Source organism: Xiphophorus hellerii, chromosome 1 (assembly GCF_003331165.1).
Source record: "Xiphophorus hellerii strain 12219 chromosome 1, Xiphophorus_hellerii-4.1, whole genome shotgun sequence".
Taxonomy (NCBI): Eukaryota; Metazoa; Chordata; class Actinopteri; order Cyprinodontiformes; family Poeciliidae; genus Xiphophorus; species Xiphophorus hellerii.
In genome coordinates, this window is record NC_045672.1 from 16,284,445 (window position 1) to 16,299,582 (window position 15,138).

The 15,138-nt window shown below is 40.7% G+C and overlaps 2 protein-coding genes across 7 annotated transcripts in view; one reads left to right on the forward strand and one right to left on the reverse strand.

The window, feature by feature from the left end:
* fmnl3 (formin-like 3) overlaps positions 1–11,132 on the forward strand; it is a 38,995-nt gene extending 27,863 nt beyond the window's left edge. For 2 of the 5 annotated variants that reach the window (XM_032574784.1, XM_032574816.1), the window contains 10 exons: positions 58–260; positions 339–642; positions 730–810; positions 908–1,037; positions 1,116–1,276; positions 1,435–1,536; positions 3,640–3,732; positions 3,831–3,954; positions 5,422–5,536; positions 8,636–11,132. In XM_032574784.1, coding sequence (XP_032430675.1) covers positions 58–260; positions 339–642; positions 730–810; positions 908–1,037; positions 1,116–1,276; positions 1,435–1,536; positions 3,640–3,732; positions 3,831–3,954; positions 5,422–5,513 — 1,290 coding nt within the window. In that variant the 3' untranslated portion in view covers positions 5,514–5,536; positions 8,636–11,132. Of the gene's footprint in view, positions 1–57; positions 261–338; positions 643–729; positions 811–907; positions 1,038–1,115; positions 1,277–1,434; positions 1,537–3,639; positions 3,733–3,830; positions 3,955–5,421; positions 5,546–6,080; positions 6,126–8,635 lie in introns of all 5 variants that reach the window. The other 3 variants (XM_032574790.1, XM_032574808.1, XM_032574798.1) reach the window with 3 other exon arrangements.
* A 521-nt stretch (positions 11,133–11,653) lies between these two features.
* The window catches only part of lrp1ab (low density lipoprotein receptor-related protein 1Ab), a 93,488-nt gene continuing 90,003 nt past the window's right edge, over positions 11,654–15,138 (reverse strand). The window contains exons 84-90 of one of the 2 annotated variants that reach the window (XM_032574765.1): positions 14,563–14,734; positions 14,254–14,355; positions 14,100–14,176; positions 13,931–14,024; positions 13,763–13,801; positions 13,033–13,177; positions 11,654–12,850 (exon numbers count right to left, since the gene is read on the reverse strand). In XM_032574765.1, the coding sequence (XP_032430656.1) occupies positions 12,713–12,850; positions 13,033–13,177; positions 13,763–13,801; positions 13,931–14,024; positions 14,100–14,176; positions 14,254–14,355; positions 14,563–14,734 (767 nt within the window). In that variant the 3' untranslated portion in view covers positions 11,654–12,712. The remainder of the gene's footprint in view (positions 12,851–13,032; positions 13,178–13,762; positions 13,802–13,930; positions 14,025–14,099; positions 14,177–14,253; positions 14,356–14,562; positions 14,735–15,138) is intronic. The other variant, XM_032574773.1, reaches the window with a different exon arrangement.

Genomic DNA, 15,138 nt, shown 5'->3' on the forward strand with positions numbered 1-15,138 from the left:
GAAATGGGTTTTCCGTATCTGTTTAGAATCAGAAGGCATGACATATTTCTCATGCAGGAGCTGGATCTGGAGAAGTTCGAGGAGTTGTTTAAGACGAGAGCCCAGGGTCCTGTTGTGGATCTTTCTTGCACAAAGAGTAAAGTCTCTCAGAAGGTGGTAAACAAAGTCACTCTGCTTGATGCCAATCGGTCTAAAAACCTGGCCATCACGCTGCGAAAAGCCAACAAGACCACAGAGGAGATCTGCAAAGCAATTGAGAAGTACGCATCTCCAATAAGCTGAACAAAACAAAATGGTTACCCACTGGACAAGGTACAAATGAGTGTTCTATTTTACAGGTTTGACCTCAAGGCTCTGCCTGTGGACTTTGTGGAGTGCCTGATGCGCTTCCTGCCCACCGAGGGGGAGGTGAAGGTGCTCCGTCAGTACGAGCGCGAGCGCCGTCCTCTGGACCAGCTGGCCGAGGAGGACCGCTTCATGTTGCTGTTCAGCAAAATCGAGCGGCTCACCCAGAGGATGAACATCATCACCTTTGTCGGGAACTTTGCAGACAGCGTTGGCATGCTCACCCCGCAGCTCAACGCCATCATCGCTGCGTCTGGCTCGGTGAAATCCTCGCCAAAGCTGAAGAGGATGCTAGAGGTTGGCGAGGGTTTCTGTAGCGGCTTTTGTGCGGTTTGTGTTTGTTTGATTGGGTAACAAAAACTTATAATCCTGTTTGTCTTTTAGATCATCTTAGCTTTGGGAAACTACATGAACAGCAGTAAACGTGGGAGTGTTTATGGCTTTAAGCTACAAAGTCTTGATCTGGTGAGTTTTAAATAAGCAAAATCCAGCCAACAGCACATTGCTTTGTATTTTTTGTTTTTTTGCTGATGATGTATTCTATATATTGTTTGCTGTGCAGCTGTTGGACACAAAGTCCACAGACAGGAAAATGACTCTGCTCCACTACATCGCACTTATTGTGAAGGAGAAGTACCCAGAACTGGCCAACTTCTACAATGAACTGCACTTTGTGGATAAAGCTGCGGCGGGTGAGTAAGCTCCAAACCTTTACAGAGTTTTTAGTCGATGAGGCTTTAAAGTTGCTGACCCGTTCAAACTGTGTGCAGTGTCTCTGGAAAACGTGTTGCTTGACGTTCGAGAGCTGGGCAAAGGCATGGATCTGATCCGAAGGGAATGCAGTCTCCATGACCATCCGGTGCTGAAAGGTTTTGTCCAGGCCAGCGATCCGCAGCTGGACAAGCTGCAGCGGGACTCCAAGACGGCAGAGGTACTGATTCTAAAGCTCACACTAAGTATCCAAAGAGATGCTGGGGGGAAAACAAAACACACTTTCAGCTCTCTGACGTCTCGCACATAACCACTGTTTGCTCCTGACTCAACAGTGTTTACAAATTGCGCTTCCACTCTCATCCCTGTCGATTCTAGGAAGCCTTCAACAGTGTGGTGAGCTACTTTGGAGAGAGCGCCAAGACGACTCCGCCCTCAGTGTTCTTCCCCGTGTTTGTGCGCTTCATCAAGGCCTACAAGGTGAGCCCGGCGACCTCTCCTCGCCTCTGTGTGCTGACATGCTGCGGTCTTCTTCTGGGAAGTTCCCTGGTTTGTTTTAAGCTCCGCCTCTGAGCAGAGAGGAGCGAAGTTTGGCCGCCTCTTTGTGCCACAGGACGTGGCGTGTAGTCTGAAGGCAAATAACAGGAAAGGCCAGCTGGGGCTGACTTTGGAGTTGCAGCTGTGGTGTTTAGACTGGCCCCCCACCCCACTTCTGAGCTTTTACCCCGGACAGCCGCGCCCAGGCCCCGCCACACAGCACACATCCTGGGATTGTTCTCAGACTGGATTTATGGGATCTGCTTAAGGAAATGTACAAGATACAGATTTAAGGACACAAGTGTCTGTTTGAGTTCATGTAGAGAGTTGAACAGTAAGTCCAGATTTATTGGGTTTGTCCTTACTGAGGGACACACAAGGTAACCTTGACAACAATCCAAAATTTCGTTGGGATAAACGATGCTAAACCAGAACCCTGGAAATAATGTTGTCGTGTTTAAAGATGTTGATGAATACAAAAACCACAATATAGTGAAAATTTAATCAATTAAATTTATTTAATGTTTTATAAAAACTTTGGATTTTGTCCCACATTGTCCTCCATAAAATGATGTTTAAAAAGGACGTGCTTGTAAATAAAGTACCTAGCATAAGTATTCACTCCCCTAAACTTTATTTTACTGGGATTTTGTATTGACCATCATGAAGACGCCCATAATTGTGAAGTGAAAATATTTTCCTAATTAAAATCAGGAAAAGTTTGGCATATATTTGTATTAAGATCTTGGATCTTAATACAAATATATGCCAGCAGCAAAATGATGCCACCACCCATTGTTACACCCCCAATGTGTAACAATGGCGGTGCTTGGTTCAATGTGATTTGCAGTGTTAGTGTTCCTCCATGCATGAGCAGAGCTTGTTCTTTGATCTGCTTTCTGCGTCCTCTTCGTGGCATGTGGCCAACTTTAAACGGCACGTCCGCTAGCTTTCCTTCAACAGTGGCTTTTTTTCCCTGCTACTCTCCAGTATCTGCAAATCTCTACAGCTCCTCCAGAGTCACCTCTTGGCCTCTTCTCTGGTTAATGCTCTGTTTGCACAGCCTGTTAGCTTACTTAGATGATTTACAGTTGTATCAGATTATTTTCACTTCCTGACCATGGACTGAAGAGCGCTCTATGAATTGCTCAAAGCTTTATTCTTTTTAATTCATAAACTAAGCTGCTTTAATCTTCTCCAAAGCTTCATCCTGACCTCCCTGGTTTGTTCCTTTGTCTTTATGATGCAATTTGTTCATGAATGTCCTCCTTAGGCCTCAACAGATTAATTTACAGATAGTTCACTGTTTACTAATGAGATGACTCTTGAAGGCATTTTATTTTTAATTATACACACCACACTTGGATTTTTTATATTTATAAAAATTTTAAAAAACATTTATCACTTAGTTTTTACTTTAGTTATTTGAAGAAATATTAATATTTTTGCTGCACATTTAAAGTCTTATGATGGTTGGTTGGCATAATGCATTTTGCATAGATCATGTCCTTTGAGTAATTTGTGACTGCTGAATGTTTTCGCCCACCAATGGCTGCATGTGTGGGCCACTGATTGGTCCAAATTGCTGTTCTCTGCCCACAAACACATGGCAGGACAGATTATGTTGTGTTTGTGATCTTGTGATGCTCACAGCCAGCTTTCTCAGGTTATTAGATGCACAAAGTGGATTTTAGCTTTCTTTTATTTGTAGTTTTTTTTTTTTTTCCAAACTCATTAGTGTGTTGTTGTGGTAATTGGGTTGTTGAGTTAATAAATGTGAAAACAAAAGGTGATTGCGTTAAAAAAAAAAACAATCATAAAAAAGGAGAAAATGTTCCATTTTAATTACAAGGAGAAATGTTCTCAACTGAGTACAGTTTCTGCAATTATTTAGGTTTTGTTTCACAAAGATATGTGACGCATGCCTTCCCTGTTTATGTTGGAATTCTGAACTTGTGCTAAAACGGGCCACAGAAATCTGTTGACTTGGATTTATTTGAGTTGTAGTTAATTCCTCCCCCCCCCCATATTTTCCCATCTCAACAGGATGCTGTGGAAGAAAATGAACTGAAGAAAAAACAAGAGGAAGCAATGAGAGAAAAGTTACTGGCTAAGGAGGCTAAACAGCATGACCCCAAGGTACAGTCTAAGCTCAGCTGAACGAATCTTCTGCAAAGTTTACCCTGTGCTAAAAAAAAGAACAGTCAGAAAAGCACAAATCCTCTCTGCTGATGCAGGTCCAGGCGCAAAAGAAGAGGCACCAGCAGCAGGAGCTGATCGCAGAGCTGCGGAAGCGGCAAGCCAAAGACCATCGACCGGTGTACGAGGGCAAGGACGGCACCATCGAGGACATCATCACAGGTGGGCCAGAAAGAACCATTAAAGGGCCCCACGTGGGCGTCGGCAGTCGCCCCGGTGTTCCCAGGCTGAGGATGACTGTGGTCATTGACTGCTCAGCTCCTTTGAAGTGCACCTTGTGCTACATACTGCAGACACCAGCACATCTGGAGCACAGCAGCGCGTAGCAACAGTTACTGGCTGTTTCATAGCCAGGCGTCCGGCCAGCTGGGAAATTTATGGCACTACAGTGTTTTTCTGTCAGATGGGCAATTTGGTGCAAAAGTCTTTAACCCTCCCCTGCTTCTGCAGCATCAGTGTACGCTCAGTGATAGTTTTGTTGTAATCCATAATCACACTCCAAGATGTCAATAATATAAATGTTGCATCAATATTAACTTTTACAATGTCAGTAACAGCTTTTAATCACTGGGCAGTAGGCATGGGCCGGTTACCGCTAATTGATGTAAAGCGGAGTTTTAAAAGTTTAAAAAGGATTTGAAAACCACTAAACTGTTGCTATGGTTATAATCCATTTTTATTACATGCCAGAGAAAGTGATAGTCATCTGAGTTTTCTGCAGTTGCATGAAGCATATAGTGAATAGGTCATCCCCCTACCTCCTCATTGTTTCTGTGCACTGATGGTCAGTTGTCATCTACACTTTTCCTTAAAGAGCCACTAGTTGATTGGTCAGGAATAATCTACCAATTTCAGCATGATTCACCCTGATTGGTGATCGATAAGACACATTTTCCCTTTTCAATAAATACATTTTTGTTCAATACAAATCTGGTAAAAGTCAGGGACATATAATGTGATGTTTAAAAAAGAATGTTTTGTAATTGCATCTTTTTTGTTGCTGTTGGATTCAAATTAATTTCTTCTATCAAAGAATCCTGCAGCACATTTGAAAATTTTGTGCCATAGTCCTTAGGGAAAAAAGATATTGGTTAAACTGGAATCAGCAGGACAAACCTTTAAAACAGAAAAACCTTGTTTTGCTTATAAAATAAAAATTTGACTAGTTATATTTTAAGTCAAAAGAACTGGAAATATTCTAGATATTCAAGTTTTAAAAAACCAATAATATTTTAGCAACAGTAGAAATTATTGTTGCTTTTCAGTTTGAAATATAAGCAGTCGAGTCGCTTCACACATTTTTGATTAAACCTTTACCTTTAATATGGCCATGCTGTGGTATTCTTTTTGTTTGCAAAACTTTCATACTGTGAGAATTTCACACCAGCCCATGCCTATTGAGCACAATAAGGTCCAACCCAACTAAAATCTGAGATTTATTTTCTCATTTTGCCCTCCTAGAGTAAAAGGCTTTGTTTTTTAAAGCTACAGATTTCCAGTATGTCGATTTCATTTTGTTGCAGGTTTACTAGTTTTCTACATAATATGAAGTCAGTTTTGTTCCCCAGGGCAAAAGCAGTGTCAGTGTCTCATGTTCTTCTCTTCCTCCTCCCGCCCCTCCTCCCCCAGTACTGAAGAGCGTGCCCTTCACGGCCCGCACTGCTAAACGCGGCTCACGGTTCTTCTGTGAAGCCAACCTCTGCGACGACGCCAACTGCTAGCCCTCCCTCTCTCTAATGCCAAGGTTGTCCAGGTGTCTCCCCGTATGACTCTTAACCCCACTGTGCATGAAGCATGATCCCTGTCCCCTCACCCCACCTCCAAGAACAACAACAACAACCTTGTTAACTAACTTGGGCCGTCTTCTTTTGGTTGCTTGAATTTTGTTTTTTTCTTTCAAGATGGCTTCTATCAGGCGTTTGGTGATAGGAGGCAGCCAAACCTCTTGGGTTGGAATTTGAGAAAAGCAGCTGCAAAAAAATGTCGACATGTTTTTTTATTTCTTACAATTATTTGTTTTTTGTGTCTAAAAACAATACGAACAAAAAAAACCATGTTGACACACTTACATTACAATCAATAATGCAAATAAGCATTTATACAGCATGCATGGCATATATTGCTCTATAAGGCTCTTTCATGTAATCCTGAATATAAAGAGGTTTGGCTAAAAACGGGAGTTTTATCCAGTGAGACTAACTTGTTTGGTGTTTGGTTTTCTGGCTAATGTATGACTTTTTTCCCCCTCGCCTCTTCAACCGCTGCTGTTTATTCCACCCTCCCTCCAGCTGAAAAGAAGATTAATGACAGTATTTCCCACTCCTAAAGAGCGGGTAAGGAAGGTAGCCTGGCTTGAAACCTGGCTCGCTTGGCCCTCAGGCCTCCTGTGTGCTGCTACAAATGATGTCAGCTGCTTCAGCTAGTGCCTCAGACAAACAAAAAACAGCTTTGCAGCACTAAAATGCATTTTACCACAGGACAAAAAAAAAAGACAGCTAATGCTGAAGCCAGGTAATGGTGCATAAACGGGACATGATATGCCCCAACTTTCACTGACTCATAAAATCTGACTTTTTCTCCCATCAGAGGTGAAGTTTAAATATCGCCTGAAGATCATCCTCATCCCTCTCTAAAATGTGTTGCATGTCGTCTGGTGTTACCATGTCCGCCATGTGTGTCTTTGCTAACTGTCCTCTGCAGCGTGCTCAACAGCTGTTTGGTCAGCAGGCATGGGGAAGTAGAAAAGCACATTCATTTAATAACACAGTTTTTTTTTGTTGTTAAAAACGACTATTGGCCTAAACGTTGTTTTCTAAGTTAGTTGACCAACTAAAAAGCTTGTTGATCACTGTAATGTAAGCAGTGCATTTTTAGCATTAAAGTGTTGCTCTTTCTGCATCCCCAAAGCCTTGAATTTGTCTTTTGTTGTATGGATGAAATTCAAGGTTATGGGAATCTTTCATCTACTGTTGGATCGTTTATGCTCTCATTTGGGTGTCGTGCCTCACAAAAGTATTCATACCCCTTGAACTTTTCCACATTTGGCCATTTGACAACCACAAAGTGTGGCGTACATTTGCACTCAGCCCCCCTTTACCTTGATGCCCCTCAAACAACACTAGAGAAACCAATTGCTTTCAGCAGTGACTGAAGTGATATAGTCCACTTTCATGCAGTCTGATGTATTTATACAACAGTGTTGTGAAGGCTAGTGTTGAGGTTCTTGACATCATGTTTTCTAACTCCTGGTCGTGACTGTATGACAGAGGAGCATTTAGGGCCAGACTATTCTCATAATAATAATAAAAAAAACATTCTCTTAAAGTCATATTATGATAATAAAGTCATAATTTGCTTTTGCCCATTGCCATTATATTAATAAGCTGAATTGAATAATATTATGAGAATAAAGTGATATTTCCAGCATAAAGTTGTAATAATGCAAGAATAGAGTTATAATTTAATGAAGCCTTGTCGGGAAAAGTAGCTACTGCGTTAAAATGACAAATGTTGAGCATTTTAACGCTCAACGTTTCTATTTTGGTATCGATTTTAAAAATGAGGAAATACTTCATCTTTTGTAATGTCATGAAGTCATAATTGGAAGCAGGACTTTGAAAGAGATGGTTGTTTGCACATTTTAAAGAAAGAACCACATGGACTTTCTGAGCTAGCCAGGACAGATTTTGATAACTCTATCAAAGCTTTTTTCTCATTAAACTATTTTCTTATTTTACAACTATCTTCTGGTAACATTATGTCTTTCTTCTGCTAATATTATGACTATTTTCTCATTATGTTATGACTTCATTCTCATAATTAGAAAAAAAAATAGTCTCAGACTAGCTTTCATACTCCATCGTATGCCTCAGACTTGCTGGACTGTGAATTTTTTCTTAAAGGAAGTCCTAGTGGAAACATCCTTTTCTTTTCCCTTTTTTTAATTAAATCCTAATGTTAAGCTCCAGGCTGAGTAAAAATGTAACCAATAGTTTCATACTTTGAAAATGTCAACACTATCAACTGTGCCCCTTTGCACTAAAGACGAGCTGAATGAGAAAACAAGAAGTAACATTTTGATTTACTTATTAATGGATCTTTTTCTGTCTGAGTGAAAAGCAGAAAATAGGAAGTGAATGAAGTCTTCTACATCCACTTGTTATCTCCTCTCACTCTGCCTGTATCTAATGCTAATGTTGATGTTCAGCTGTATGTGCGCGCTTTACAGAGTTGTCTAACTTATTAGCATCTCTCCAGATTTTATTGGACAGGTGGGATGGAGTTAAGTAATTATTGGACGAAAACCTCTTGAAATTAGCAAAAGACAGGATGTAAAATATGGCAGAATTGTTCTGCTGGGATTTAAACACTTTTTGAAAAGCATGTATCAATGCTATTCCGCTTGATTTATTTTCATGTCCCAGTACATAGAAGTTTGTGGTTGAGAATGCAAAAAAAGGGGTAAGAATGCTTTTGCAAGGCACTGTGTGTGTACTCTGCTGGACTTTGATGATGTAAAGACTCAGCTGCCATTTTATTAAAAACACCTGAGCGAAATGAGCGCAGCAGCTAATAATTCTCTAATCATTAAAGTAACAGTTATTTCACCTTCATGATGATTATGAAGGACGACTTTCTATAGGATTATACAAAAATAGGCTTAGCTGAACTCAGAGAACAAACAGTTGCTCGGGTTAATTCGATAAAATGGAAACTGAGTTCGTCTTTTTGCATTTGTTGCTTGAAAACTCAGAAGCGAACCGTTTTTAGGGTTGACCTCCAAGTCGTCTAACGTGTGCGTCTCCTCCCTGTCTCTCACCCCTCTTTCCTCACCTACTCACAGATCTCCGAAACCAGCCCTTCCTGAGAGTCGATGCCTTGATCCGGAGCGGTTGGAAGAGACCCTAAACCACTTACCTGCCACTCATACTTCCCCTTCCCTTTATAACACTTGTCCATGTGTCCCAGTGGTCCCTCTCAACCCCTGAGGTTGAAAATCACAAAAAAAAGGACTAAAAAGGGAGGAACGGGGCAGAGCTCTTGTTTTGGCTGAATAATTTATTTATTTATGGAGGTCCTCCTTAGCAACCACTTTCAGCAGGCAAGTATCATTAACCAAGCACAATGAGGATGCTTCTCCTCCAACCCTCCCTGCTGTACCGGCGCTGAAGGTCAGACCAGTTCAGTTGGAAGGCGACTGCGGCAAAGGTGAGACTAGTCTCCAGAACCCGTGTCCTTACTCGACTGCAGAAGTGAGACCGGGAGGCGGTCCGAAAACATCGCCAACCGGCTCAGTCTGCCTCAAAGACATTTGCAGAACAATCCTCCAAAACGACATGTCATAATCGGACTCTAGTGGACTATTTATTAGAGTTTTGCCAAGTCTTTCTCGTCATGTTCAGTCGAGGCTCCATGTCGAGGAATGTTTATGTCGATCGTACTCAAGAGGAAAACTTTTCCTGGTTCTTCTAGATGAAGCTAGTCCAACCAAAATGTCTCCAATCATATCTTTCTTAAGAAGTGCCTTTTGTGTAAACAGTGTTATTGTTGTATGTCAGCCATAATTTACTTCATTTGGTGAAGATTGTACTTTTTTGTATTTCAGCCTTGTGCTATTACCTGCAGCCTTGTAATACCCACAATATGTAAGCTGAAAATCGGGCTTTATCAACACCTAGAAAGTGATTTCTAATATTTACCCTTCAAGTAAAATAATCTGACATAAGTTATACTTGGGGGGTGGGGGGCTAGAGTGGGGCTTATCCAAGCAACTGTAAAAAGAAAAACAATTGAATGTTACTTGTATCTTGACAACACTTCCTGTCACACTTTGGGTGGCATTTTGAAAGTGACTTATTTGCCAGGAGGTCTCCAGATGTACACACGATGTGGAAGATATTGGCTGTAAGATGCATCTCAATAGATTAGAATATGATCAAAATCTAGTTTATTCCAATATGTCAATTAAAAATGTGAAACTCATAGATTTGATTGCACATACATTATATTTCAGTTTATTTCTGTTTGGTTTGCTGATTGTGGCTTGCAGCTAAAGAAATCCAAATGTAGTTTCTTGGAAAATCAGAATATTTAACCAGAAAGAAAGGATTTTTAATGTAGGAATGTGTACAGGATATGAACTCAGTGTTTAGTAGCATGGCATGGAGAGAATCAGCCTGTGGCTCAGCTGAGGTGTTAATGAAACGCAGCCTGCTTTAATGCCTTCAGCTCGTCTGCATGATTGGTTCTGCCGTTTCATCTCCCTCTTGGCCATACTTTGTGGTTCTCTCGCAGTTTAAGGCAGGAGGGTTAGCAATGTGAGGTTTTTAAACCCGCTATGCTCTAAAATATCCTGATAGATGGCCACACGGACTTTGGACTTGAGCAGCAGACGACGCAACTCTTAAGAATCACCACCACCTGTGAAATCTTTAACCTGGACCTCACGTAACTCGGGCTCTGGAATCGTCTGTTTGTGGTTTCTCTTGAAGCGCCGTCCCAAACTCTACCATGAGCTTTGATTCAGAATCTTCTAGAAACCAGTGACAATCTCTGATGCCTGTGGACCTGATCATCCGAATTGTTTTCCTTTCATTCAACTTTTTGTTATTTTGCTGGGATACAGCAGTCTGTATATCGGAGACTCCTTCAGGTTGATCGTCACGACTGTAGAAACGGTTTCTATATCTGTAGCTTTATGTTTGCATATTCTATTGAGTCACTTTAATTCTTCAGATTTTCCAAGAAACAGAATAAACACACGCAGAAAAAATCTGCTTGTGTTTTTGCATGGATTTAAATTGAATTCCTGAAATTAATTAGAGCTTTTGTGATATTCTAATTTACTAAGATGCATCAGTGCGTGTGTGTTTCTAAGCTCTTGTTTAAGTCATGGCAAATGATTTGTTCTTACACTACATACTTTGGCTTAAAATAGTATGAGACACTATTTTTTACAAGAAAGGTTTTATCAATGTAAATTTAAAAAAAAATTAATCAAGGAATGTTCTTTGTAGAGAAAAAATGATTTCTGGGATCATCAAGTGCCTGAAAGGTGACACTTTCTGTTTAATAAACATGTTGAATAAGAACCTTCATCAGACTGCAGGGTCATGGAAAAAAAGAGTTTTTGGCTTCCTTTCTTTGATGAAGCAACATTCAAACAAACAATTTCTACATCTTTGTGTTTTATTTCTTAGGATCAACTAAGATACTCTTCCTCCATTTCTCTCCAAATGACAGACAGGGCCGTTGTACATTTCTACTAGAAAAATCCATTTAATTTCTTATATATATAAAAAAAAAACAATCAGATCCACAAACCTGTGGGCTTTTTGCTACCAAAGAAATCCTCCAACCAAGACATGATTGATCTAATTTACATGAGTCTTTTTGAACAGAATGTTAAAACTTAAAAGGGTGATGAATACTGTTAACAAGTGAAGGGTAAAGCCAGACGTTCCTCAGTGTGTGTGTGTGTTGCGTTTGAGCACCACACTGTGTGATATGGCAGGTATGGCTGACGGTTTTAAAAAGCAGCACAATGTGCAACACTGAGTCAAACAGAAGGTTAGCAGCAAAGCAAAACAATAAAAAAAATTTAAAAAACGCTCATCAGGAACGAATCAGTCTCACTACTTGGAATGGATGCTCGTCGAGCATTTAGCTAAATTACAGTTAAACCTAAAAAAAAAAAAAAAGTTAAATCTCACACATGTCGTACCATCAGTCAGTCTCCCTGGCCTTTCCTGAAAGTGTACAATCAAAAGACAAGGAACGGAAAAAAACCCTAAAATGCAACCTCTGCTCGTTTTCAGTGAATTCAGACAATTTTGCCTCTTTCCCCCCCCCCCCCCCCCCCCCCCTCTAAAACAAACTATGTGGAGCAGTGTCACTGCTCCCATCATGTCCCACAGATATCTAAAAAATAAAAATAATAAAACAAACCCAAGGCCACAGATATCCATTCCCGGATTTTTTTTTTTTTTTTTTTGTTAAATCCAGGAATGTGGACTTACAATCATCCTCGTTAAACGCTCAAGAAACTGCAACTGAATCATTCATTGCTGCTGACAAAGATTACACAAGGACTTTAAAAATAAAATGTTAAAAAGTACAGACTGCTATTTGTTACTGTTTGTTTGTATTCCTGGGTAATATTTTCAAGACACTTTAATAGATTCATATATATATTTTTATATATATGGAAATATAGATTTATATATATATATATGTATATATATATATATAACTTTAGTCTGTGCAAGGAGATAAATGACAATCACTTGAATGAAGCTGCTGAGTCCTCTGTGTGCATTCCTCTGTCAGTCTCCTTCCGGCAGCAAACTAAACATGCACAACTAAAGTGGAAAGCATCCAGGAAGCATTCGTGGTGAGCACTGACATTACTCTTCTGAGCAACTAAACACTTGGCAACTTCTTCCCCCAGGATGGAACGATACTCCCCTGCTTCCCCTCTCTCCCCCCAGTACAATTCATACCCCCCCCCCAAAAAAAAACTAAATAAAAACATGACATCTGCTCCACAGCCGTGTCTCTCTCCATCTTTTACATTTGCACAGAGGTAGTGGCTATATGTAAAGAGGAAGTGAACAAAATTAAAAAGAACTGATAAAACGTCTATAAAATGGTTTGTTTTCCCTCACCGTTTTTTTTTTTTTTGTTTGTTTTTTCTATGTCAAGGAACAAAATATAATACTGCAATCACTTAAAAAAGTAGTCCTTCATTTTTATACATTTTGTACAGAGTTCTTGCGGTTGTTTTTCTCCTTTGTTGCTTTTCTTTTCAGCTGGTAAAGGCATATGATGAGAGAGAGAGAAAAAAAGAGGGAGCTTGCTGGCTCAGCTCTGGGTCGGAGGAGGCGGGGCGACGTCGGCAGAGATCAATCCCGGCTGAGCTCTACGCAAGCGGGTCATTCATGTCCTCGTCGGTTTGGGACAGAAGCTCCTTCTTTTCGTCCGTGCTGGCCAGAGAGTTGCGGCTGTTGTGGGCGCCCATGTACAGGGTGGCGTACACAGGGTTGGTGAAGTTGGTGGGCTGCCGAGCACACGAGATTACAAGGTTGCTCAGCTTGTTATACAAAACAGACGGCAAGATTTAGAGTGCTTAATTCAGAACTTTTTATATTAAAAATCTTTTCCAAAATATTCTGGTGTATGGAGGTGCACCTGTAGGTTATCTAACTTCAATGATTTCTCTAAAGGGGTTTTCATCGTTACCTTATCTGGGTCCAAAGTGAAGTCTGAATCTAGCAGCTCGCCGGCGTCGTCATCAGGATCTCCTTCGTAGATCTTATAGGCCGGGTTCCCGATCTCAACATTCATGGCTCCGTTTGTCATCCGGTGATGCTGGAATCCTTTTGCCCTGCAGAGTGAAAAACGGCGTCACCAATCGTCTTTATTCAAAAGTATAACATCTGCAGCTCTTTGGGAGAAAACGCAAGTCAAATAAAGTCAAAAGGGAGACAAGTTTAATAAATTAAATAAAACAAGACAATCATTTAAGGTCAAATGAGCCTTTTTATCTAATTAAAAAAAGGCCATTTGATTAAAACAATCAAGCATACAGCAGCATGTCTTCTGCAGAGAATGCTGGACGTTGCAAATATTCAGCAGCTTCTGAACAGTTTTTTGTTTTTTTTTTCAAATAAATTCACAGCTGAAGAGTATTCTTGCAAGCACATAAAAACCAACATTTACACACTTAAACACAACATGAAAAGTTATGGAGATGGCGAAAAGGTGTAAAGGTTCAGTTCCCCATGCTGTTGCTGATGGGGAATCCCTCACAGGGGTGGTTAGGAGGCAAACAGGAAATGGCAAGCAAATACATACCGACTTAAAGAATAGAGAAATAAAACAGACAAAAAAAAAGAAAAGCAAAGCCACTCTGACTGTATATCGAAAGAAGGAGAAGCTACGGGGGAATTATTTAGCCTTATCAAGTTACCGCGAGCACTGAGAGCGAGATTTGCCCGAGGACAGAAACCTGGGAGACAGGAGATAGATGCTGTTATCAGAATGTAACACAGAAAGAGAAGCTGGGGAGAAAAGGATGAAAAATGGAAGTCGAGTCCCAAAAAGAAAAGCTTTTTCTTTTTTTTAATTCAGTACTCACCCACGCATTCTCCGCTTGTACCACAAGATGGCGCCAACAACCAGCAGCGCCAGCAGCAGCAGCAAGAGGATTGGAATCACAACGGAGGCGGAAACTGTGAGGAGCAAACAGCGTGAGCCAAAGATACCAAAGGGCGGCCTTTGTTAGCACAAGGCATTTATCGACTTACCGCCACCGGCGGCATCAGAAGAATCCACAGAGGAAGATGCAACGTCACATCTGTAGCCTGACCATCCAGAATGACACCTGATAACAACCAGGGAGTCAGACAAACAGAAGAGGAGGAGTTGTCACAGGTTTGGGGGAGTGGATACAGATCTTACCTGCATGTGGGAAGCTGAGTGCGGGTGTCGAATGAACACTGGCCGTGAGCGCAGTAGTCCAAACAACTGTAGCAGGTGGAGTGGGTCTGACCATTGGTGCAGCTACATAGACACATGGAGAGAGAGTTCAGCTTGTTATAAAGTGAGCAATTTAACAACAACAAAAAAGGAAACCAGTGGAATATCACAGAAAAGCTCATTTACTTAAACAATTTTTAAAAGTAAGAGCAGAAATGAAGGCTTAATATTTGTGTGTAAAGTTAAGATTTTTCTTGTCTTTCTAGACTTCTGTCTCCTCAGCTTCCTTACTTGCAGGCGATTTCCCCGGTGCGCTGCGTGAAACACTTGCCGTCTCCACAGAACTGACACTTGTCGAGCTCACACTGGTGTCCCGTGAACTGGGTGGAGCACTGACACAGTTTGGTCCCGTTGGAGGTCTGCAAGCAGGTTCCACCGTTTTGACAGAAGCCTTCGCATTTACCTGAGGAAAGAAAGAGGGCATGGTGAGAAGAATAAACCACACACTGCAACTTTAAACCAGCTCAGTTTATGTAAATATTGACATTCAACAGATCAGATTTTTTTTTTTTTTTGCTGTAGGTTTTGCAATGTAGGCAAACTGAAATGTCTGAACACCAGAGCACAGAAACTGTGGAAAACAGTTTCTCTACTCGTTTAGAAGGACGCCTCTCAAAAGAGAACTGAAAAGTAATCAGTTATCTGTCACACTTTTGAGTGTAATTTTCAATATGTTTTCAATGTATTTTCTGCTGTAAATAAAATTAACTTAAACCTTTTATTAAATATTACATATTTCTTTATTTAAAAAGTGACACTAAATCAGGTAGTAAGGAGATCATACTGGCCGTTGCACAAACTATCTAC